Below are 23,540 nucleotides of genomic sequence, written 5' to 3' on the forward strand. Positions count from 1 at the left end.
GCTGCTCCCAGTAATGACCCAGTGTAATGCAATGATCATTCTAAATATCCTTATGATGACAACAATCATTAACCATTTGCAGGATCAAGTATTCTTGCAGACTGAAGTCAATAATATAGATCATGGTTGCTCATGTGTTAAGTGTTCTTTACAGGAAAACAAGTAGGCATTCTCTGTATTTTAAAAGTGTGGCTGTAAATTATGTTTTATAGCCACACAATATTGTTGGAACTGTTGTCCATGTTGTTGAAAGTTCTGATTCAAAGGGAATTGAGTTTCTTTCTTTGAGCCTTAAAATCAGTGTGGAATGTTAGTGTATCAATACAATTGAGCCAAAATTGAATTTCATTTCGTCCTTACTCTTTTAACTGCTACTTCTTTTTGCTTTTCATTTCTCCTATAGCTACACATTCTTCTCTCAGGACTTTCCCTCCAGCCTTCTTTTCATTTTCACCATCCTCTTTGAACCCAGACCCTCTCATTCTCTAAACAGTTACCTTCTCCACACTTCCATATTTGTAATAACTTACAGTTCTTGAGGTCAGCATGGGAGGGTTATCGTTGATGTCCGTGACAGTGATGATGGCAGTGGCTGTGTTGGAAAGGCCAAAGTTGAGGTTTCCCTCCATGTCTGTGGCTTGCACAATGATGGTGTACTGGGACACTTTCTGAGAAAGGACAAAAGAAAAAAAGGGGGAGACATAGTAATGCAGTTATTCATCAAAAGATAATTTTCTCTTCTGTGAGCACATAGTCTACAGACTATGGCTCCCAGAAGAAAAACAAAGCCTTTTTTGGTGGGCCATGGTTTTATTTGAAACACAGAATCATAAGGGTAAAGTCTTTCATTTGACTGAACCGAAATGTTTCTTGGTGGAACCTGGCCAGACATCACACCATCCAGAGGCTGCACTGTGAAGCCTCCCCACGGGTACAGCATGCCATCAAAGTCGTTAGCCGTGCTGCTTATTCAGTACCACTGATCAACAGATGTGGAGACAATGATCCAACTGACAGAGATTAATAGACTATCTGTGAAGCAGTAATATGAGGGAATAATAAATGCCATTCCCTCTTTTGAAATGACACAATGTCACTTCAGTGGGATGAGATTTTTTTTTTCCTTATTTGTGTTTCTGTGTACAGCAGCACTTGTGTTTTTTTCTTATTCATCCAGCTCTTTCATACGTTCTTCTTTTGCAGCTTTCTTATTCTCTTCTTCTATCCCAGGGTGCAGTTAATGGGCTGCAGGAAGGATAGAGCCCAGGAGCCGACTGTCTGGATAATGTGTCTTGTCACTGAGATTCCCAATTATATTCCCACTGTCTCTCTCTCACCTGCTAATTACCAAGTAAATATCCCAATTAGACCAGGACGCCACATCAGGAGGATTAGACAGCTCCTCTTGGTTCCTCTCATCTTGATGCTAAATGAGATGCTGAACTCCAACCTTGAGCACACACTCATTAACATTAACGTAAACACACAAGCACACATTGACGCTTCTCTTTCTACATATCTTGTTCTTGCAAGGCTGTCCCATCAGCCTGTGTACAGCTTGTACATAACACTCACTAATTAGACAACGAAGTAATTATGCAGAGCTTCTCTGAAACTCTCGGGTTGCAACAATACCACAGCACACCCAGTTTCCTCTGGAGTGCTGAGGTCTGTTGCTGTCAACAAGCTCTTTAAAAGTCCACTGCAGACCAGTTAGCAGAGAATCAATGTGCGAGTTAAAAAAGAAGAGGAAGCAGGCATTTTAAAGGGAAAGAACAGAGGAGAGGACAGGACACAGCAGGGTTTTCAAGAAAGCTGTGAAATCTGACAAAAATAGGTCATTTAATTATTGCTTTTGCAGTCACATAACACTTTTCACAAATCAGACTACAAAGTACTTTGTGGTGTTTAAACTGTCAAGGTTTCAAAATGCAAAAATGCTGGCTAAAATATGATTAGTGATGTTTTTGGTGCATTTTCCCATCAAAAGCACAGACATTTTTCTTCACTGCACAGTTACAAGCTTCCTATCTGTTTTCTAGGAACACTAAAATAAAAACAGAGGTATGTCATTAGTGCCTCAATCACTGATGCCAAAGAACATCAGAAAAAAAAGCTAATCTTTTCCAGGTTATAAAATAATTCAAATCTAACAATAAGTTTACAAAACCCAACATATGGACGATGCGTTTAACATACTGCAAAGAATGACCGTAGATAACCAATTTTCACTGTCCATCAAACTGGGAAGGGTTTAAAGTAATTTTCATAAAACTAAAGTGAGAAGGATTATTCACAGGAGATTTTTAGTAATGTCTGAAGTAGCTGTTGCAACAGCTCAAAAGGAAATCCAGATTTCAATCAGATTTATATGACATCATGGACCTTATGTAATTATATAAAAAAATACCCACAAACCTTGATGAATTAAAACTACTGTATATTCCAAAGCAACATACACGATTATGTGTGACTCACAAATCAAAAAAGAAAATGACTCTAAATTTGTTGCTTCCAAAGGGAGGTTCCGAAATGGATTTTCACACATAGCTTTTATACTCTAGCTTCATGTTTGTTGACAAAGTCATGGCTGTATGTAATGTCTTCGTTGTAATTGTCACAACAGATCTTGGTTTTGTGGTGACAATTATACTGCAGGTCTTTTTTGAAGCAAACAGAGAAGTTCCATAAATTTGCACTTACATAGCTTGAATGCAGCAAATCACTAACTTTCTAATAGCTTTTTAAATTTAGCACCACAACAGAATCATACGGCCCACAGGCCTTTTACTTCTACAGCCAAGTTTGACAAGGTTATGCCATCACAGTTTAATATATAGACCAGCTGCACAAGCTCTTGGTCCCTAAGCCATCAATGAACCTTGAGCTTCAATGACCCTCTCTCTGCTGTACTAGGTGTCCCTCCTTGGCCCACTTAAGGTTAATAATAGATGTTATGTTACAGCAACATCTCACAAGTTATGCCACTTTGAAGATGCTCTGATCAGAATGAGATTTTATGGTCAAGAGGTTAAAGATACCGGCTTTTAGCCACACTTAAACTCTTAACCTTTTCACATGGATCCCACAGGCACATTTACAGCTCTATTAACATGAAGTATAGACATGCCAAATAGGTAGTAGTGTCTTTGACAAGGTCTTGAAAGATAATAACACTGTCTTTATACAAGACTTGCTGACATCTTAGAGTGCAGATTAAGTTAAATTGGTTGAGTCAGCTTGGATGGCAAAGTGTACGCAGTATCTTTGCAGAAGTGTAAAACTTTTTCAACTTTTTTTAGGTTACAAACCCAAAACTTTTATATGACAATCAAATACAAAATAATACCTGTTGTTGGTTGTGAGTGTTTATTTTTATGCATAAAAATGGGAGAAGTGTGGATTGCAGCAATTTTCAGTCCTCTCTGGATAAATACTTTTTAGAATAAGTTTTCAATGCAATTGTAGTTGCAAGTTCTTTGGTGTGTGTATGACACACCAAAGATTTTTTGCTCATTTGTTTGCAAAATAAGTGAAGCTTGATCAATTTGTATGAATAACATCTGTGAACATCATTTTTGAAGTCCAATTTGACATAGATCTGGACTTTACCTGGGTTGTTCTAATAAATGAAAGCTTTGATTTGAACTCTTCCATCTTTTTTTTTTACTTTTTATTTATTTTTTTATTTTTGGTGTCATATAATTGCAGACAAGTCAGTTCTGTTTACTGTTTAGTTGACTGGTGAACACAATTGGTTTCACAATAGTTCATTTGGCAGAATCAGAATAAATAAAACACAAACAATGCAATTTTTATGTATTACTTTCCTTCCACTTCACTATCATTAACAACTTTTTGGGTCTTTAAAATAAAATAAAAAAAAACATAAAAGTTTGTGGTTGTAGTGTTAAAACATGAATAAACATTCAGGAGGTATTTATATTTTTTCACTGTACTGAAGGCATCTAAGTGATGCTGTTCATATCTGCTTCAACATCTCTACTCTTTTGTCAGGCAATTTGCTGAGCTTTCTTTAAAAAGCAGGAAGGAGTAGAGTTAAATTGCTGTGAGATTACAATGCAAGTAGTAATATGTAGTTAGAACAGCTACTGAAAAAAGAAAACTGGTGACACTGAACTCAACCTATAACATCATATGAAGTAAAAGGCAAAATAATTATGTCAGTAAGAGTTCTTTTAAGTACAAAATGGCATAGGAGGAGTTTAATCCTACATTTTAGGGAGAGTGTCTGGATTTGCTAAAGTGCAGATAAAACAGCAAAAATAAGCAGCAGCGGTTCAGCTGGGAAATGTTTAGTACATGTTGGCCTCATACCTTTCTTTCCCTCTGGCACCCCACTGTCTTGCCCTGTTTCTCCGTCTCTGTCACAGCATTTTTTTCTTTGCCAAATTCACACTCAGTTCTTCGCTCATCACGGTAATACCCCATCTATTCAGCTCTGTTTTTGTTCTCCTGCTCCCCCTCAGCTTTTCCTTTTCCCTCCGCTGCTCTTGTTTTACCGAGCACAGATGTGGTTATATGGGCTTTTGTGTTTGTCTGACAGGTGTCAAGGGCATTCCATCTCCAAAAAATTTCCTTTGTCTCTACCACACAGCCATACACACACTCACAGGCATGAACAACACACCATGAGCAGCCCACCGCAGCATGATGTGTTGTTAATAGGTCTGTCAGTAGTGACAGTTTGGGAGGATGATCTGTTTCGCAGATGTCTTTGCAGAGTTGTCACTGGCACATCCTTGATGCGAGAATAAACACATTTGGATCTTGTCACAACTTTTAGAGCTCTATAAACAAGGTGACCAAAGACTATTTACTGTAAAAAAAAAAAAAAAGGAAAACAAAAAGAAAAACACAGGAGTTGATGTTTGTGTTTGTGTGGAGGAAATATGTTCTGACAAATGGCTACATGAGATTTAAAAGTGTTGACAGAGTAAACAATACTGTTAAAAAAAAGTGGTCCTTAAGAGAAAATAAAGATGTGTCTTATGCCCACTTAAACATGGTGAAACCCAAAGGGGTTCTCGGATTTAAAAGTACCCATTTCCTCACTGTCACAATATCTTTGTGAAGTGTGAAACATGAAAGACAAACCTCTCTGTCGAGTCCAGGCGCCACTGTCGTAATGTCCCCTGTCTCACTGGTGATGGTGAACATGTTAGGGATGGGGCTGTGCGGTGTCTGGGACAGGATCCGATAGCGCACCATTCCATTAGCTGTGGTGTTGTCATCGGCATCAAATGCAGATAGATGCATTACATAAGTACCTGGCGAAGACAAACGTTTGGTCAACATGCAGATGCAGTTAATTTTGCTCTTATTGCTGAAAATACTACTTTCTATGTTATTGTTGTATTGCTATGTTTGGGTTTTGGTGTTAATTTATGTTTTGATAATTTCCTTGTTCATTTCCATTCATGTTCCATTCTGTTTTTCTCAGGTTCGAGACTAAAACCATGGGCAACAAACACTCCTGGTGGGTTACATGAGTTACAATAAATGAGTATATGGAAAAAAAAAACAAACAAAAAAAAACATTTCTACTGTTCTGTATGGTGGAGGATCTATGACACTGTTGGATCTATGACACTGTATCATGAAAATGTTTGACAAAATTAAAATTAAAAATTAAAAAAATCTTGCCATTCATCAGGACATTTTTCTTAAACTCAGTTTTCTCCAGATGGATTTATTGATTTTTGCCAGTAACTTGCACAGAGGCAGAATATCTCACATTGCCTCACATTCAACTCTTTGCCTGACTGTTCACAATCTTTAAACTTTTGAGCTTGCTCTGTTTTAACGTTTTCTGCTTTGACCTATGAGGGGTTTTTTTCCCCGGCAATGGTTCTGAAACGTTTTTGAAGATTTTTTTTATCAAGCTACATACATCTATGACATTTGACAGCAAAGAAACAACTTCAGCAATTCACAAACAGTTTGCGGGTAGAGTTCACACAGTGATTAATAAACATGTTGGAAAGAAAAAGGAAAAGCCTCTACCCAAGATTGGAAGTGAAAGCCGATTACTCCTGTCAACTTCCATACATGAGAGCAGGGCTAACTGCTCAGAGAAAACATCACATACATACTATTTAATAATTACTTGTTTCGCATTAATAATTTTTTCTGGTCTCGCAGACATTTTCTTTTCAAACAAAATTACAACCTGTAAACACAATTTTTGCATTGGCATATACTTGTTCATAAAAAAGTGAAATATTCTCTATGTTTGATTACAGTTAGGCAAATTCTATAGCCATCCAACCCACAACATTTTTGTATTTTATAGAATGAAACCAAATGATAAGGCAAAAGGAGAAAGGGCAGAGCAGTGATGAATGAAGGTGGAATTATGAACCAGAAGAGATTGAGACATGTTCAAAATTGTATTATTTATTATTCGCTTCAGTTTAAAAAAACAACAAAAAAATACACATTAAAAATGCTTCAGGGCTTCCAATTTTTTACAAGTGTCTTTCTATCATATGTGTGCCAAACCAAAACAACCAGACCCACGGAATACTTTTTTGGCCTCACTCCCATTTAATCCAATACAAATCTAAATTAATCAGATTTTTGTTACTGAATTGTGACTGCATTTTTAGTAAAAAAGGATTTTTCTTACTGTAGTATGATTGTTCAATTTTGCAAATGACCGCGTGGACAGCATTTGCCAAATTCGTCCGCCCACATGTGGAAAACGCCTCAACTAGCTGCTTTGCCAGGCGACACTGACTCACAGTCAACGGGCTGATTAAGACAAGAGTTTTGATCTTTACATCTGGCAGCGTAGCACCTTCCCACAGGATTGTGCTGATGTGTAGCACATTTGGTTTTCCTTTATTATGCTGTCCAACCACAGCAAAACTATTAGTAATTGAAAGAAACATGTCTTTTCTAATGTTCTGTTTTGCTTTGAGATGTTTAGTGTGGTACCTTTTTTGTTCTGAAGTCCAGTTACTCAGAAATTATATCCCCCAACAGTCCTATATATTATCTTCTTTGCTTATTGTTGCTAGGTGAAGATGTGCTAAAATCCATTTAAAAACTACAATATTTTTGCAGGCCTAAAATAAATAATGTATAATTCAACTTTTGAATACACGTATTAATTCAGTGACAAGAAAGTTCCCAGTATTTGTTTACAGGAGCAGTATTGTTATGTAATGTTAGAGAAATAGGGTGCAGTTTACATCCATGCAGAAGGTATCACTACATAAGTGCCTAAATGCATGAGCCCCTCCTGATGAGTCACCCATTACTTGAAGAATAAGCCTCTGTGCTTCCATGAATGTTTTGCTTGTTTGCTTTCAAGTCTCCACGCTCTCATAAAACTCTGTGGGATCCCGCTGCCTGTCACCCAATCTCTCCATCTCTTTCTCCCTCTTTGCTAGTTGATTCTAATTGCCAGAGATAGTGATATCATGCCACTGACAGCCCCTGTCCGAGGATAATTGTAACCGCAGCTCCCATTTCAAACTTCATTACGTTTCAAAGCAACATTTGTCAATGACTCGGCCAGAGGGAGCACTCTAAAGCCCTCTTAGTTAGACAAGAAAAAAAAAAAGATGTTATGAACAGAGAACAGGAAAGAGAAGGAGAGCAACAGAGGACTGACTGCGTGTTTGGTTTGATTCCAAGCCGAGAGACTACCAGTCCCCACCCAACACTTTTCACTTGAGATGGAGGGATACAGTGAAAGATGAAGAATCACAATGTGTCACACATCACTGGGGTAATTTCATTAAGCTGCACTCATATGGGGTTTAATGTGGACCCTTTGTATGGGCGTCCTAAGCTGTGCCTGACAGGATTACGTCCCCATAATGACTCTTTAATTTGCAAACTAATTCAAGTCTGTAATTGGCCTTCCTTTGAAACCACTGGAGCTCCAAATTCTAAAAGTCTTTTTTTATGATTATTGTTCAGCTTAATGTCATGCATGCCATAGAGACTCATATGCTGTGTGGGGCAAGGCTGGGGGAACGCTAACAGAAGGCGGAAAGAAAAGATCATTCTGAAAAAATGCAGAATGAAAAAAGTAAACAAAGGATTTAGGGAAAAAAAACGAGCACCTGGACACCTCTTCAGATCACCTCCAGCATTATAAAGTTGGGCTCATCAGACTCAAACTCACAAATGCCTGCACACAGAGCACATCTCTGGTATACTTCTGCTCCAAGGTTTGATATCAAACGAGCCAGTAGCAACCACATTTGGTACATTTAATCCTCAATATTTTCACCAGCATGAGAATGCTTATTGCTTTAAAGTCTTTGTTTTTCTGGGCTAAATGAAAAGCTGTAAGACACAGGGAGACTTATACATCAAAGGGAATGAAAAATTCTCTGTTCTGCCCAATATTCACATTTGCACAACACTTGTAATGACAGCGTTCTTTCCTCTAATTCACACCACTGATCTTTTGTAGACTTACACTGGCTACTGCAACAAACTAATTTCTGGAATTGCTCTGGATAAATTATCCCTTTACCTTCTCTTCTGTGTCATTACCTGGTTTAGAACCTTCATCCACAGAACCATTGTAGACCTGGTTTTTGAACTCTGGCCTGTTGTCATTCATGTCGATAACGAAGATGTACAGATCAATCGGATTCTCGACCTGGTTCCCATTTATGTCCACTGCATGGGCCCGCAGCTGGGAGAAAGAGACAGAAAAAAGGTCCAGATTACAGCTCAACACTCAAGAGGTTTATATGGAGGATTAAATCAAAGTAAGGCTCCAGCTTGAATAGGTCATTGAACAAAACCAATGTTCTTGTTGCAGAAAAATAACACAACTGTGGAAATGCTCTATTGAGTGGAGTATATCAGATACTACCGCGATGAGTAAAGATACTTCAACTCTACTCAGCTTGTTGGTATGACACAAGTTCTGAACAATATTTTGCACAACAAAACTGAACCACTCACAAACTGATATCAAATTGCTACTGAATAATACAGCTGTAAAATGTTTATTATCATGTGCAGTTATTTAAATTCACTAGAACCAACAACCATAATGAATCTTGAAGGAATTTTATGGTAGTGCGTCAACATGATGCATTATTTTCAGCAGTGGTTGCAAACAAAAATTGGAAAAGTCTGCTGTGAGTTTTCCAGTCCCTGTTAAACTCGGTTCTCCTTAATACCATCTTCCAACTGTCTTCAAAAGACACCTATTTTGGAACTATAGTCCAGGTGTTTAATCTCACTATATCTCCCACTGTTCTGTAAAGATTTCAGATTTTCATTGGAAAACATTAATAAACAAACAACTCATGGGGCACTATTTGTTTCAGCGATCAGCAATTCTGCCATGAAGAACAGTTTTTTTGTTTAATTTGTCCAATGAAATGATTTCATTACCATTATTTAAATATTTTTTTAACAAACTAGTTTTTATTAATTGTGGATATTAAAGTGCAGTCAAACACTTTCACTTTAAGGTGTAAAATATATGTATGAAGTGCCATCTTTACTGTGACAAAATAAAAAAAATGACTACATTGACAGAATTACTACAACTAAAAAAGGGACAAAAAAAAAAACGTACCAAACATTTAGAAACTGGTTTCTGATAAATCATGAATACAAGTGTAAGTGAAAAGAAAAATTGTCCTTTTTCACTCATTTGACAGAATTTTACTCTTTTTTTCCCTAAATATGTTTTTAATCTGTTGCTCAGATGGAGCTAAACATTGACTTATGTTTTAAACAATTATGCTTTAAAGCAGAGGCATAAGAATTTTTTTTTTAAATAAAATGCAGTAAACAAAAAAAATCCATATTGAGTTTTTAGGGTAAGTCTGTTGTCTTACCCTACAGACTAATTAGTTGACTGGTGAACACAATTACGAGTCTGTAGGGTGGGGGTTGTTTCAAGTTTTTTGTGGAACTTGCTTGGTATCCTTGTGAAGTCAGTATTTTAGTCTAAATAAAAAAATTTTTTCTTCATGTGATCCCAGAGTAACCTACTGACATTGAGCTCATGATGCTCAGGCGGCTACAAGAGACTTTCATTATCTAATTGCTCCAGACAGTTATTCATTATTCTGACTAGATCTAGACTTTTGCTTCGCCAAAGACTGAATTTGGGTCTTATCTGAAAGCTTTTTTATAGAACTTAGCAAAAAGCACAAATATCTATAAATGGAGAGTACCTGCAATATTATACAACAAAAACCACCACTGAAGTCTATAGAATTGTTGGTATATATTACATAATTCACTGGGTTTTCTCTTGACCCTAAAGAATCACAGAATTTTTACTCGTCAAAAACAAGTGAGGTAAAGTTACTTAATGTTTAACCACCAAACAGCCACAGCATCTCCAAACTGAAAAAAAACCCGACAAAAACATTTCTGTTGGCACAACAAGATAAGATCTTCATAACTGAATTCTACAGCAACAAAACTTTTAAAATATTTTTCCTACCATCAGGCATATTAGATAGCAACTTCAGAATACTGTCCCTGCAGAGAAATTGCCTTTGCAATGTATTCTTTCTCCTGACTTCTTATCTGTTCACACTTAGCCCGCCAAACTTTTATCTCAGCAGGAACCAAACGGAAAACATCTTATTTCATGGAAGGCTGGCTCAGTCGTAAAAGTGAGGTGTCGGTTTCAGAATGACTGCACTGGATCCCCCGGCCAACGTTCTGTCTGGTTTTGTTTGAAAGCGAGCCTTGAAATCTCTTCACTTCCCTTTGACTCTATGAAAAACAAAAAAAAAACCTGTCAGCACATCTGAAATTCAGCTTGGCAATGCTTAGATCGATGAAATCACAGGCTATGATTTCTCACAGTGTTTGGACCAGAAAACATGAAGCTTTACTCTTTCTCTGCTTATGAAGTCTGGAAGTAGAAAAAAACAAACAAAAAAACAAACTAGAGTAATGAAATAAATAATCAGGGACATTCTAAGGCCATATGCTTGTTTTATCCTCTGTAGGAGAAAAAATTAGAACTAAAGAACAGCAGTGGCATTTCAAAATAAACTCCTTGATTCTCTCAAAACCTGTTCACTTTGCTTGGGAATGTTCATGTCCCTGAACATGACCTATTCATTGATTTTTGTGCCAGTGTGAAGCAGCAGGGATGTTTACCTTGATCACAAAAGTAAAATGAACGACATTCTGCTCCTACAATAAAGTCTTGCACATATGTTTTCTATTATGAATAAATGTTCACATTCAGTTTTCAAGCTGAGCTTCTGTCTCTGAATTCATTACAAGGCATTAACATCAAAAGAAAGAATAAGGGATGATAAAATCCTCTTTCTGTGAATGGATGGGGAGTGAAAGCGTGACATAAAAAAGAATGAATTATTGCATATGTGTTTTGAATGTAAAATGTAATGTTGTAAATAGTAAACCTACTCATACATTTCATCATGTTACAGTAAGAAACTACAATGTATTTAATCATACTTTTATGTGACAGAAAATAGCCCATTAGACTTTTGGAATATGTCTCTAGCAGCCTTGCATGTACTGATATTAAAACTTTTGTCCGTTCTTTGTAAATTAGCTCAAGTTCAGTCAGATCACACTTGATGGAGAAAAGTTTCCCCACAGAATGATGCTGCCATTAGCATGCGTTAATATATAAACTGAAACTTTTAGTCTTTTGATGTGCACAGTTGATAAAGGCACATGCCAAGAGACTTGGAGCTTTAGTAAATACAGCTGTATTATGTTTTGTTCTGTCAGACAAAATTCGACATTGAGGTTTTTGGTTACAATAGGAAAATATGCAGAAATCTAAATGGGGTGTGAATAGTTTTCCAAATTACCATGAGAACTGTCCCCCTCCTTGCTTCCATTTTATCACAAAGATGTGAAAATCCACTCCACAGTTCCTCATGCTCTTCTCTTCACCAACATCCTCCCCATCCTTTCTATGTTCAGCAAAATGACATCTTCAGAACACCCTGAGGTGAAATTCAACTTTACTCTTTCAATATCCACTGCTATATAGCAGGCCAGGAGCCAGACCCCTCAACTAAACCTACTGCCGCCCCGATGTCGCAGCGCACAAACCCACAGCCTAATTCAATCTCAGCAGGAGTTAGGAGATTGCTGCCTTGTTTGAAGAAGGCAGAACGTATTTCTGAGTTCACATTAAAGTTATTATCTTTAAAACCAGGGACGGCGTAGGGACTGAACCAGGCAGTGCTCTACATTTGGCAAGAAACAGCGTCATGATGAAGACAGCAGAAAATCGAGAGGCTTCAACACTTTTTTTCTCTCTTTCTCTCTCTTCATAAGAATGCATCTTGTTGCTTGGCTGATTTAGAATTCTAAAGCACTCATTCTCCTGAAATAAAAAGAAGTAGAGCATAACTGTGTTCCATCCTTGCATGAAATATGAAGTAAACAAAAAGAAAAGACCAGAAAGTCAAAGAGCTGTGGTTTGCTAAAGAACAAAGGGAAGAAATACATGAAAAACTTCACATTTAAGTTTTTTGGATTGAAAACATTAAAGTTCCATTAAGTCCAGCTGGGTGACATTTATGTTGAGTTTTTTAAATGTCATATCCTTATGAACAATGCCAACATCAATTTAATCAGAGAAAGAGATCTTTTTTTTTTCTTACATTATTACCTGCATATGGAGCTGAAAGTGGGACACAAAAGAAGAAACTCAATAGAAATGCTCTACAAGAAAATCTCATGTCAAAATTAGTAAGTTACTAAAATTTGTAGCATCTATCACATTTGTACTCTTGTTGTTTAGATGTTATTTTGCTCAAGTGGGACGCATCTTACCAGAAAAGCCCACTTCTTCTGGTCATTGTTTCAGTCCTATAAGAGTACACTGCAAAAACAGTTTAGTTGGTGTTTTTTGTCAAGATAACATCTTTATGCCAAGACTAATTTACTCCCTGGAGAATATTGCATTGTAAAATGATGATCACTGCAATTATTGTCAGTCCCTGTTTATGTTTTCACTTCTTGCAGGTAATGGGCAAGCCCCTGCTTCTGGACCTTACATCCCAATTCCCTCTGCTGTACAAAAAATAAACAATATTTTTTAACTTTTTTATCCATTGAATAACTATATAAATATTTGAAAACATGCTTAAGAAGCATTTTCTTTTGTGAATTGTTCTTTCCGCCTCCCAGGCATTTTTGCTATTGACCATTTCAGTAGTAGTTGCTGCATTGACAAGGTTTACACTAATTAAATTAATTCCACACCTTTTAAGGTAGAAGTTCTTCAAAAAGTGCTGTCAAATCCAGACCATAGAGGTACAAATTTGAAATGTAATCATTCATAGATGTGTCAGAGCCACCAGACTCACATGATAAGAAGATCGATGTTCTCGATCCAGAGGTTTGGTGACAAACATCTTTCCGAGCACAGGGTCGATGCTGAACACCTCATTGGGTGGTTGATCTGCTCCCACCCCAGTAATGCTGTATCGGATTGGAATGTCCTGGTCTTGGTCGGAACGAATCTGCATGACAAACAGAAAGAAAATGTCAACATAACGGATATTAAGCCTTTCAATGCATCTCAGTGTGTTTAAAAATGTGTGCTGTTTTTGAGGATTTCACAACTGTACCCACAAAACGAAACAATTTGGATGTTTTGCTAGTCAACTTTGAATTTATATTATACAACAGTGGAGTGTTGTATATTATAACAATACATGTATATATAATACATGAGTTGCATTTTAATACAACTCATGTATTATTTATAATATACAACATGACATACAATATGAGATCCAATATCATGTCCAAAAACATGATATTGGATCTCATTCATTCCAAATACACATAAAGAAAAAAGAGTGCACTCTCAACATTAGTAGAAGTTCTTTCCTAAACTTTAACCTCACCCAGGCTTAAATAAATAAAATATTCCCCTTCAAATTTACATCAGGTGGGACTTTCCTTATGTTTTTCACAATGTCTTCTGTGCCTCACCTCAACATACTTAAGAATTCCATTAGTCTTATACAGAGCGCCGTGCACTCTGTTTGACTACTTTGGACTACTTTAAATTAAAATTTTACTTCAGGATTTATTTGAAAGGATGGGTATGTGAAAAAGCAAGATACAGTAATGCGTGTAAGCCTCTGTATGCAGATGCATTCTAAGTACAGGTGCACTGTGACCAAAAGTTACAAATTGAGAAAATGACTACATGAGCTTATCATTTGTATAATTAGGGAACAGGGTGCATAACAAGAGCAAAGTAACTTTTGAGTCAAGAAGTTCACAGAAGAGGAAAAATATTTAATACCTGCAGGATATGGGAAACTGAATGTTCTTTTCAAAAATAGGCTTGCATTTTGCTCCAGCTTTCCTTGCCAGATAGGCAGCTAATAGGTGCATTAAGTGCACCATGATGCTTTGTGATTCGGACTGGAGGACTGTGTAATTGGGAGTCATTTGGAGGAGTTATTCAATTTAGTGCCCAAATAGAGTCCCAACCTCTGAGCTTCCTATTTCTATCCATTAACAGCCTGACAACTCGTGAAATCAGCCAGTGTATCAAAATGACTCAATCATACACTTAGATCTGGTACGTAGGCACATACTGTACAGACACATATACAAACATGTACATGCACATACACAGACGAATAGTCTTGCTTTTTTCTTCTAATCAATGGCATAGAGCACAAGAGGAGTAAAATTGTCCGATGCTGTCTCTACCTTCTACCACTCAAGGAACCAATTTAGCCACATTTTTGACACACTAGGAATTCCAACCTGCTGAGAAAATAGCTGAAGCAACTAACAAGGACGGGAGAAGGACATACAGTATTAGGCAGGTGTCATCTGGGCTCCCATAACTGCGGGAGTAAAAGCCTGTCACCATTACTGAAAGCGGTGGTTATAACTATTTCCCTCCTCGATCCTCCTCTTCAGCATTGAAACGATCATTAGTGCTCTGTTTCTTTAGCAGAACTGAGGTGTGTCTTTGGGATCAAAGAAATGTGATCGCTTGCACTCAGCTTCTTTTTAAGTCTTCAAGAGGATCTGTCACCACATCCGCTAATTCTATTTTGTGCCTATATGCATGCGTGTTTTCTTTGGGGAATAGGAGGGGAGGAGAGCCTCAGTAGGCTGTGCACATATCTCCGTGAATTGCTGCTGACAGTTCTGATAATTAATGAGCTGCAAGCATTTACTGCTAATACTTCAAAGTAAGTCTAGCTGTTAAGCGCAAACATAGAAACAAATTTCCAGCTAGTAACTCAGTTGAACTCTAAGCACGGTGTCTATGCGATGCAATGTAATGCCACTTCCACTCCTATTTGAGCACTGCGAAATATAGGCAGTTATCAAACTCTTTTATTACCTCTGTTTTACCTTCACTAACCCCTTCTTCTCCCAATTATTGTCTTTATTTCTTTTTCTCTTTTGTCACTTTTTTTGCCCGAATCCCACTCCTACTTAAACCTGCCTCTACCTTCCTCTGTGCTCTATGAACCCTCCCTCCCCTCACTTCAGGGCTCTGTAGGTACAGAAGTCATGCATGGAAAATGGAATTACTTAAATCCTTTGGCCTTGGCAGCACCGTGCAAATTCTCTCTAGTTAGGAAGTGATGGTTCTCCATAATTCCATTTGGGTTTTCCCTTCCCCCAGATTTCCTACATATTGCCACATTGTCCTGCTTGGAATGTATTGGAAGTCATAGTCATGTTTTCTGCACTCATTTTAGCCAGCTGACTCTGCCTCCCACAACATTCATGTACAATTTGTTTCTGTTATTCAAACACACACTCAAGTTTACATTGTGGTTTCTTCCTTGCATAAAAATTGTGATTGTAAAAAGAAACAAGAAAACGACTTGGTTTTTAATCTTAAACTAGACCATTTTACTCAACCGCTCAACAAGCAGAGCAAAGATATACTTTTTTTGATTAATAATGAATGTGATGTATCTCCTGTACATCCATTAAGTCATCCAGTAATGGATTTTGGGAAAATTATTCAGCAGGTCATTCATGCACGTAAGTCGACCACTTTAATCATGTTATATTGGAAAAGACAGGATGTCATCATCAACAGCAAGAAAAATCTCACTGTTCTTCTGACATTTTTTCTCCATCAACTGATATTTGTATGGTATATTTAATAAAGAGCTTATAAAGATTCAAGCAGAAAGACATTCTCATGAGTTTATGGAGTTTATTTGCATTCATAAGTGGAAAATTGGAGACAAGGCTCTTCATGATGTATTAGAGCTATTCTTTTTCCTGGATGGAATGTTTATGAAGCACATCTTCTCTCTTGGCAATTTGCCATCAGCAAGGTCATGGCAAACGTTAAGTGCAGGATGTCTGACCACCCTATAAATTGGCAATGATAGAGCTCATTTAAATTATCTGTCTTTACAGCATAAGTTATATGTTTTCAGTGGGGGTTGGGATTTGGAAAGCATATTCCAAAAACCTGATGCTGGAATATTTTATCCATTCCTAACATGTTTTGGAATGCTATGATCTTCCTGGTGAAACACCGAACTGTCTCTGGGTTTTAATGAATAGGTGTTTATCATTTGATTTGAGTTTGATTTTATCAAAGATGAAGTTGAAATTTTTTAAGTTAGTCTACCATTTATGATTATTATATTCTCTTTGTACAATGTGCTGGTATCAGTGGTAGTGAAACACACCCACAGCATGAGGAGAACACCACCATATTTGACTGTTGGTCAATCTGTTAAACATCCTTCTTGTGTCTGCAGCAAAAGAGCCGTCTTTGTCTCCTCTGTTTTCTTCAAACTCTTCAAAACATTTGGCTTTCATGTGCGGAGAGGTGCACATTTCAGCTGAGTTTGAATGTGTTGATTTTGAAACTGAGACTCATATTTCATTAGCTTCTTCACTGTTACACCATCTTTTTGTATGGGATGAAATTTACTCTCGACTGTTCCTGAGCATCCCCTCAAAGCACTTCCTTTCATATAAGTATGACAGATTCAGTCAGATGGTTGAAACTTTGACATAGATGGGTTTTCTAATCAGACAATGATCCCAAACATACATAAAAACTAGTTTTGTAAAGGATAAAGCAAGATTATCTTAAGTTTCAGAAAAAACTTCTGTAAAACTAAAAAGCATATCCATCCAGTCTGGTGGTGAAATATGGGGTCAGAAATAATGATGGGGTTTTGTTGATGGTCACATAATGTTCATGCAACCTGTCATGGGAAACTTCAGATATTTAAAAACTAGTGGGGGTGCAAGTGTTTGAGAGAGTATGCATAAATTTGACGTGGTGTGGATTAAACATCACAAATTTAAACTTGTACACCCACTTCTCATTTTAAAAAGAACTACAAGTCTTTGCTGAACTATTTGTTCACCTCTGAATGGAAAGGTTTACATTAATCTCTTAAAAGCACCTGTTTAAATGGCACTGAATTTGTATGCTATGCATTGTTCCATTCTTTTGTCTTCAGCTTTTGTTTCCAATCATTTTTGTATTTTCTAAGGCATTTTTAACATGTGCTTATATGCTGGAGAGAGCTAACAGAACGTTTGGTTCAGTACAGTTCACTTTATTTTCATAAATTGTCAACATTAAACACAAAAAACAAAACCAATACAGATTAACAAACCCATCATTTATCAAAAAAAGGAATAGGCTGAAACCAAAACGTATACTTGCCTACCCTGTTCCTATATCTAGCAGGGGAGGCTAAGTATATGAAGATAGGTTGGCAGTGAGAGTAAGAGAACAGAGTCATGAGTGCATTATTCTAAATCAGGAAGCAGACACCGTCAAAATGACCCATTTGTCAGCAGATCAAAGCAATTCCCTTCATTACTGACAACATTTCTGGTTCTTATGGAGATCTTATCAGTGAGCTTAGCCCTCTTCTGTCAGGCAAAACTGAATCAAATGGAAAATTATCATGCCAGCAGGTCTAGAGGGAAAACAGTCATCTGAAGAACCAGGGAGGGGAATGAATAAAGGGGAAGTAAAACTCAGTCACTGAGCTCAAGATGAATACATTCTGAATTCAAGTAAATGCTAATAGGGTAAAAAGTATCTGACTACTGCATGCCACATTCCATACAACTCTATATGAAGTGTCAATCAGCAAATACATACTTATCACAGACATGTTAAGTTACATTGCAGCTTTTAAAGGACATTTGAATCCCTCTTTTGTCAGGGTGAAATGGTGTTTTCCAACCTAATCAACAGTCATCCAGTAATGGATGTTAAAATAGTTAAAAATGTGGCACAACTAGGTTTTGCAACAGGACAATGATGATGTTTGTGCTAGGTGGCTTCCTAGCACAGCTCAATTAAATGAGCCATTGCTGATCTCCTTTTGCTTGTGTCTTTTGTTCCAGTTATTAGAGTTGGCTTTGTATTTCTATCCATGTTTTTTTTTTTATTTTGAAAGTTTTGACAGATATTTTTCATTGTTGTTACATGACTTATCTTTTTTTAAAAGCATTGATTCACCTACACTGTATACGTTTGTTATCTCTTGTCTATCCATGTGAATACTTTGAGTTGTTTTTGTAATCCGTTTGGTTTAAATATTTCTGTGGAGGAGCAGAAATCTGAACCCCCAACAAATGGGGATCAGGCCCCATTTGTTTAGCTAGGGTGCGACTTTGTTTTGAATCAGTTTCTAAGAGGGTAAAGCACATGATATGTAAGTTTGGGCACATATCAAATTTGATCCTGAATTGGTCAGTCCTGTTTTTGTTATTCTAGAGCTGGCTTGGCCTTTTGCTACAACACGGAGGGCATACACTATCCGTCATGTACGTGATGTCTCAGCAATGCTGTTGTTGACAAATGTCAACGTAAAGTGGATAAAGGTTTCAAAGTCAAGAAAACATCTACAAAATACATATTTCATGACAGGGTAGGTATGACAAGTCCATTGTTTAAATATTTAGAGCATCTCCCATCCAACATTTTGAAATGAACTTGTAGGACTTTTTGTGAAAGTGGGTTTGAATTTTTATATATGTCTCCCATTTTAGCACTGTATTCTGTCATGAATTCAACTCAGAAAACATCAGCAACTCAAGTTCATCTTTAGGTATTTATGGTATGTACATTGTGTACTTTTTAAACTGTTATCCCCTGAAAGACAAAGTATAGATGTTTAACGTTTCGTATTCTAAACAGAAACGACACGAGAACATCATGACCGCCCATTAAGAAAAAACAATGCTTACCCTCATATTATAAGAAAATACACACAACATGAGAAGTGTTATGCTAGAAGACAGTTTGATGAACATCTAAATTAACTTTATGAAAGCAAGATAAAGTCAATTGATTATTTTCTGAGGATTATAAGAAGGCTGTGCAAAAAGACAGGGGAATTAAAAAAGGAGTGTAATTATTGTCTTTTTCAAGCATTGATCAGACATTAGTTTTTCAATCATTAGGATTCGACCACAAAACAACATTGATTCAATGACATCTCCTCAACATTGGTTACTTGGATAGAATTGGATGATTGTTTGATGGTTGATCCATCATCAACCGTCAACCTCAACCAAAAATCAAAATGTTTGTCCATAATTCACCATTGAATTACCATTGCTTACTTATTTGTGATTTCTAAAAAGTTTGTTGTATTTATGAAATATTTTTCTTTTCAAAGATATTGCAAAAAGAGTGTCTCTTGATTGTAAATCCAATATTGCTTACTGTTTCATCTTGTGAGTTTAACACATCATTATACCCTTAGTAGTACCATAAAAATGAAACACTGATAGCAAAATTGTTGAAGAATCTCATGTAATTGCCATGCTAACAAAAAATGACCCAAGTCATTTTCATTTGTGGCTCAAGCACACCACAAACACACAGACACACATATCCGTTGTGTGCCTTTGTGTAACTGAGGTACTCTGCAGTGTGCTAGTACTCAGCGGATGACACTACTTCAGTGAGCAGAGGGGACACTGGAAATAGTCTGTCACTTGCAGACAGCAAAGTCACAGCAAACCCCTACGGAGCTGAAAGCAAAGTCCCACAGACAGGAAAGTAACCCCCAAACAAAAAAAAAATGCAGGACAATAAAGGCTCACAGCTACACATGAAATCCAGACACTGTTCAACAGGTCACACAGTGACTGGTTTCCTGAGAAGAGAGAGAAAAAAAAACCTAGAAAAGAAAAGCCTTTTAGGTGGCATTGCATTTCACATAAACACTCCATCTGTCAAGCGTGTCTTTAGCTGTGAGTCAGGATAGTTTCAGCATTAAAAGCTTTGCTGTGGCCTTTTTAAAACACAGGCTTTGGATCAGACTTTGATGTTGAGCATTCTAGCTTTCAAAAAGGCTGGACAGGGTTGATGTCTTAGATCTCATTCTAAAGTGAAAAAAGGAAAGAAAAAAAAGAGCTTTATATCTTCAAACAAAAACCACAAATGTTTTACCAGAATAGTTGGCAAGCACAAGGTGGATTTTACCTAAAAGGATGCACCTGTGACTGTTCAAGTCTTTGATATAAGTGGGTTAAATCTGAAAATGCAAAAACAAAAATAAACAGTGAGTTGATGTTTATCTTCCTCTATTTTAGATTACACAGAAATATCTTTACTGCTGGGCACTCTGAACATCTATCTACAACCAATATGGTAATGGTGTTGATGACACATACACCAAACATGACATTTCTTGATCGCCTGAGTCAGATAAAAATCAGTGCAAGAAATTATAGTTCCAAGAAGATGTTTACTAATGTTTAATTCAGTTATATGTCTCACAGACTCATAAATAAAAATTGTTGCACTTAATCTTCATCAAGACACTCTTTATATTTGAACTGAAATACACATTGTCCATCAATGGTAAATAAAACATAGTTTTCCAAAATCCGATATTGTGTACTGTTGCGTACTAGGATCTGCATATACCAATTTTAATATATTGTATTTTATATTAGCGATTTGAAGCAGAAAAGAGGCAAACACCTTTAACAAGGAAGAACTTATCTCTAAGGAGCTCAGCCAGAGACTTCTGGGATCCCTACAGCCTCCTGATGAAAACCCAGAGAAGGATAAAGTCCAACCCCTCTACACCAGTCAGTTTCAAGAGTCCAAGGTATTGGTCAAGGTGAGTCCAGCTGTAGAGGGTAACGCTCAACATACTCCAGCGCAATCACATTTCACACTAGTAAGGTGATGTTGTATGTCCAGAAAGCCAGATCATGCTATCAAGAATAAGCATACCCCAATCTTCTCCCTGACCTGAGGGCACCCGAGCTTGTGATTACACAATCTGTCCTAGAAGCACGATCCGTATTGTCCGCTCATTGGTGCACGTGGTAAAAGAAACATTTCTGGGAGGGTTTATTTCCCTTTACATTTTGTTGCAATTGTAAAAATAGCATGTGATTAAAAAGAATATCAAAAAATACAGATTAAAAACTGTTTAATTGCATTTCACTAGAATACTTTGACTGCAATTTTCTGAAGAATAAAGAAAAATCTGGTAAATGTCTGCGCCTGTGTACAATAATCGAACATGAGGAAAGAGAGAGAGCGCAAAAGGGAACCAAAGTAAAGTGCTGTCTTTTTGTGCACAAACTTGGAAAATAAAACTAATTCTGATCTAGCTCACATTTGTCAGGAATTATAACTTAAAAGAAGTGTTTCTTTTAATTGTATTCTTTCTCTTATCAAGTAGCTGTTTTATCTCCAGAAAGACACCTGACACTAAATGCACCTTCGTTCTCATGCTTGTTTTATGTGTTTGACCTTATTAATCCGTTGTAACATGAATTTTTAGTGTCTGAGGTGTCAAGAAAGATGTGGGTTTTTTTTTTTCAACTTTACAGCCACACAGCTGCCCGCCACATCCAGACAGCTTTATGTCTTGCAGTTTTTAATTCCAGATTTATGGAATGAGCAGAAAGGACTGACACCCTTAAAGATGTAATTTCAGATTCATCCTGCAGAGCAGTTCATTTTGGGATGTGAGAGAATGAAACAGAGAGATGGCACGCTCAGCCTGCTTTTGTGCCATTTGAATGATAGCTAGGTGAGATTATTAAAATACCTTTATCCACATTAGGGAAAATAACATGGAGTAATAGAAGGTAAGCAGTGAATGGCTTTTCCAATTATTGCAATGTGAAAAGAAGTCTGGTATTTAATAGAGCTGGCTTATGGCAAATTAGAGGTGCTATTCTCCCAAGAGGTAACAATGGAATGACTCTCCTCCTCACTCCTCTCATCCAGGCTGTGAGAATGAAAATAAGACAGCCATTGTCAAGGCAGACAAAGAGCAGCCACACCCCTTAGCTTTGGCTTAGGGAGGTTAGACTTTGAGGGCTGTCATCTCACTGTTACCCCTCTACTCCGCTGTCTCCGTCACCCTGTTTCATTAGGAGATTGATTAAATTGTGAAATTGGGAGTGTGATAGATGCATGAATAACATCTTCAGCTGCTCCCTAAGGGTTTGACAAGGACAATATCAAGGACCCCCCCACACGTTACTCTTTTTCCCTGCTTCGTCTCTTTATACCCAGGAAACTCAATCTGGGTAATTAGAGTAAAGACTGTAAGAGACTTGTAAGGGAAAGAAATGCACAGGGAGAGAGGGTAAAAGTGCTAAAAAAAAAACTGCTGCTACTGCACTTTTCCAAGCCATTACTGCCTCCCTCTCTTTCCATCAACCTGAATTCACACGCAGACACGCATTTCTGCACTGTCCACCCTTCATAGCCTACTTTTTCCTTCTCTTTCCTTCTTCTTTTGCTTTCTAGATCCACCAGGCAGCAGCAAAGAAGAGAAATGCAGACATGAGAGAAAAATGAAGGGTAAAAAAACACTGAGGACAGGAGGAATAAGAGGAGGAAAATGAAAATGGTTGTGAACTGGCTACATCAGCAGAACTCAAGCAGAACTTGAGCTGTGCTGGCTGGAAAACCTGGAGACAGAAATTGCAGCGTAGCTGATTGGATATGCATCGTGCGAGCAAATTGGGAATTTTCCCTTTTGACCAGACGTTTAACCGTTTTGGGGTCTTGTGCTGCTATAGCTACATCTGCTTTACATTAATTGGGGTTGCATAAATGTGGCTTAAGCCAAAGGATGAAAACGCCTTAGGAGAAATTTTGAAAAAACTAAATGAGGGAAGTGATAGAGGGAAGATGTTCAGGTGGAAGCTGGGGCACTATGCATGTTTTATGTTGACTGGACGCCTGACAAAATGAGCCACTCCTTGCCAAGTCTGCTTCTGCCAAGCACAGGCAGAAACTGAAGAGGGGCTGGACCTTGCCTTGCTCCATGCTGACTACTTTGATTTGAAAAGACACACATTATGCATGTTGCATGCACAGACACACATGGACGCCCCCATCCCATGTATGCACAAACATCCTGGTCATTCAACAAACCACTAAGTTTTTTGTTGTTTTCTTTTTTCCCAGGGATGTTCTAGTTTCTGCTAACCAAGCGTGGAATTCTGCTTGGCAAACTTTACCTCAGCAAGAATCCAACTGTCATATTGACAAATGAACCTTGGAAGAGTAAGAAGGT

At 37.4% G+C, this 23,540-nt stretch overlaps 1 protein-coding gene across 2 annotated transcripts in view; it reads right to left on the reverse strand.

Moving 5' to 3' along the window:
• Window positions 1–23,540, reverse strand: part of LOC102216698 (cadherin-4-like) — a 264,176-nt gene that overhangs the window by 32,989 nt on the left and 207,647 nt on the right. For both annotated transcript variants that reach the window (XM_023337259.1, XM_005811949.3), the window contains 4 exons: window positions 13,341–13,496; window positions 8,542–8,686; window positions 5,119–5,291; window positions 531–668 (listed from right to left, as the gene is read on the reverse strand). In XM_023337259.1, coding sequence (XP_023193027.1) covers window positions 531–668; window positions 5,119–5,291; window positions 8,542–8,686; window positions 13,341–13,496 — 612 coding nt within the window. The remainder of the gene's footprint in view (window positions 1–530; window positions 669–5,118; window positions 5,292–8,541; window positions 8,687–13,340; window positions 13,497–23,540) is intronic.

Source organism: Xiphophorus maculatus, chromosome 1, assembly GCF_002775205.1.
Source record: "Xiphophorus maculatus strain JP 163 A chromosome 1, X_maculatus-5.0-male, whole genome shotgun sequence".
Taxonomy (NCBI): Eukaryota; Metazoa; Chordata; class Actinopteri; order Cyprinodontiformes; family Poeciliidae; genus Xiphophorus; species Xiphophorus maculatus.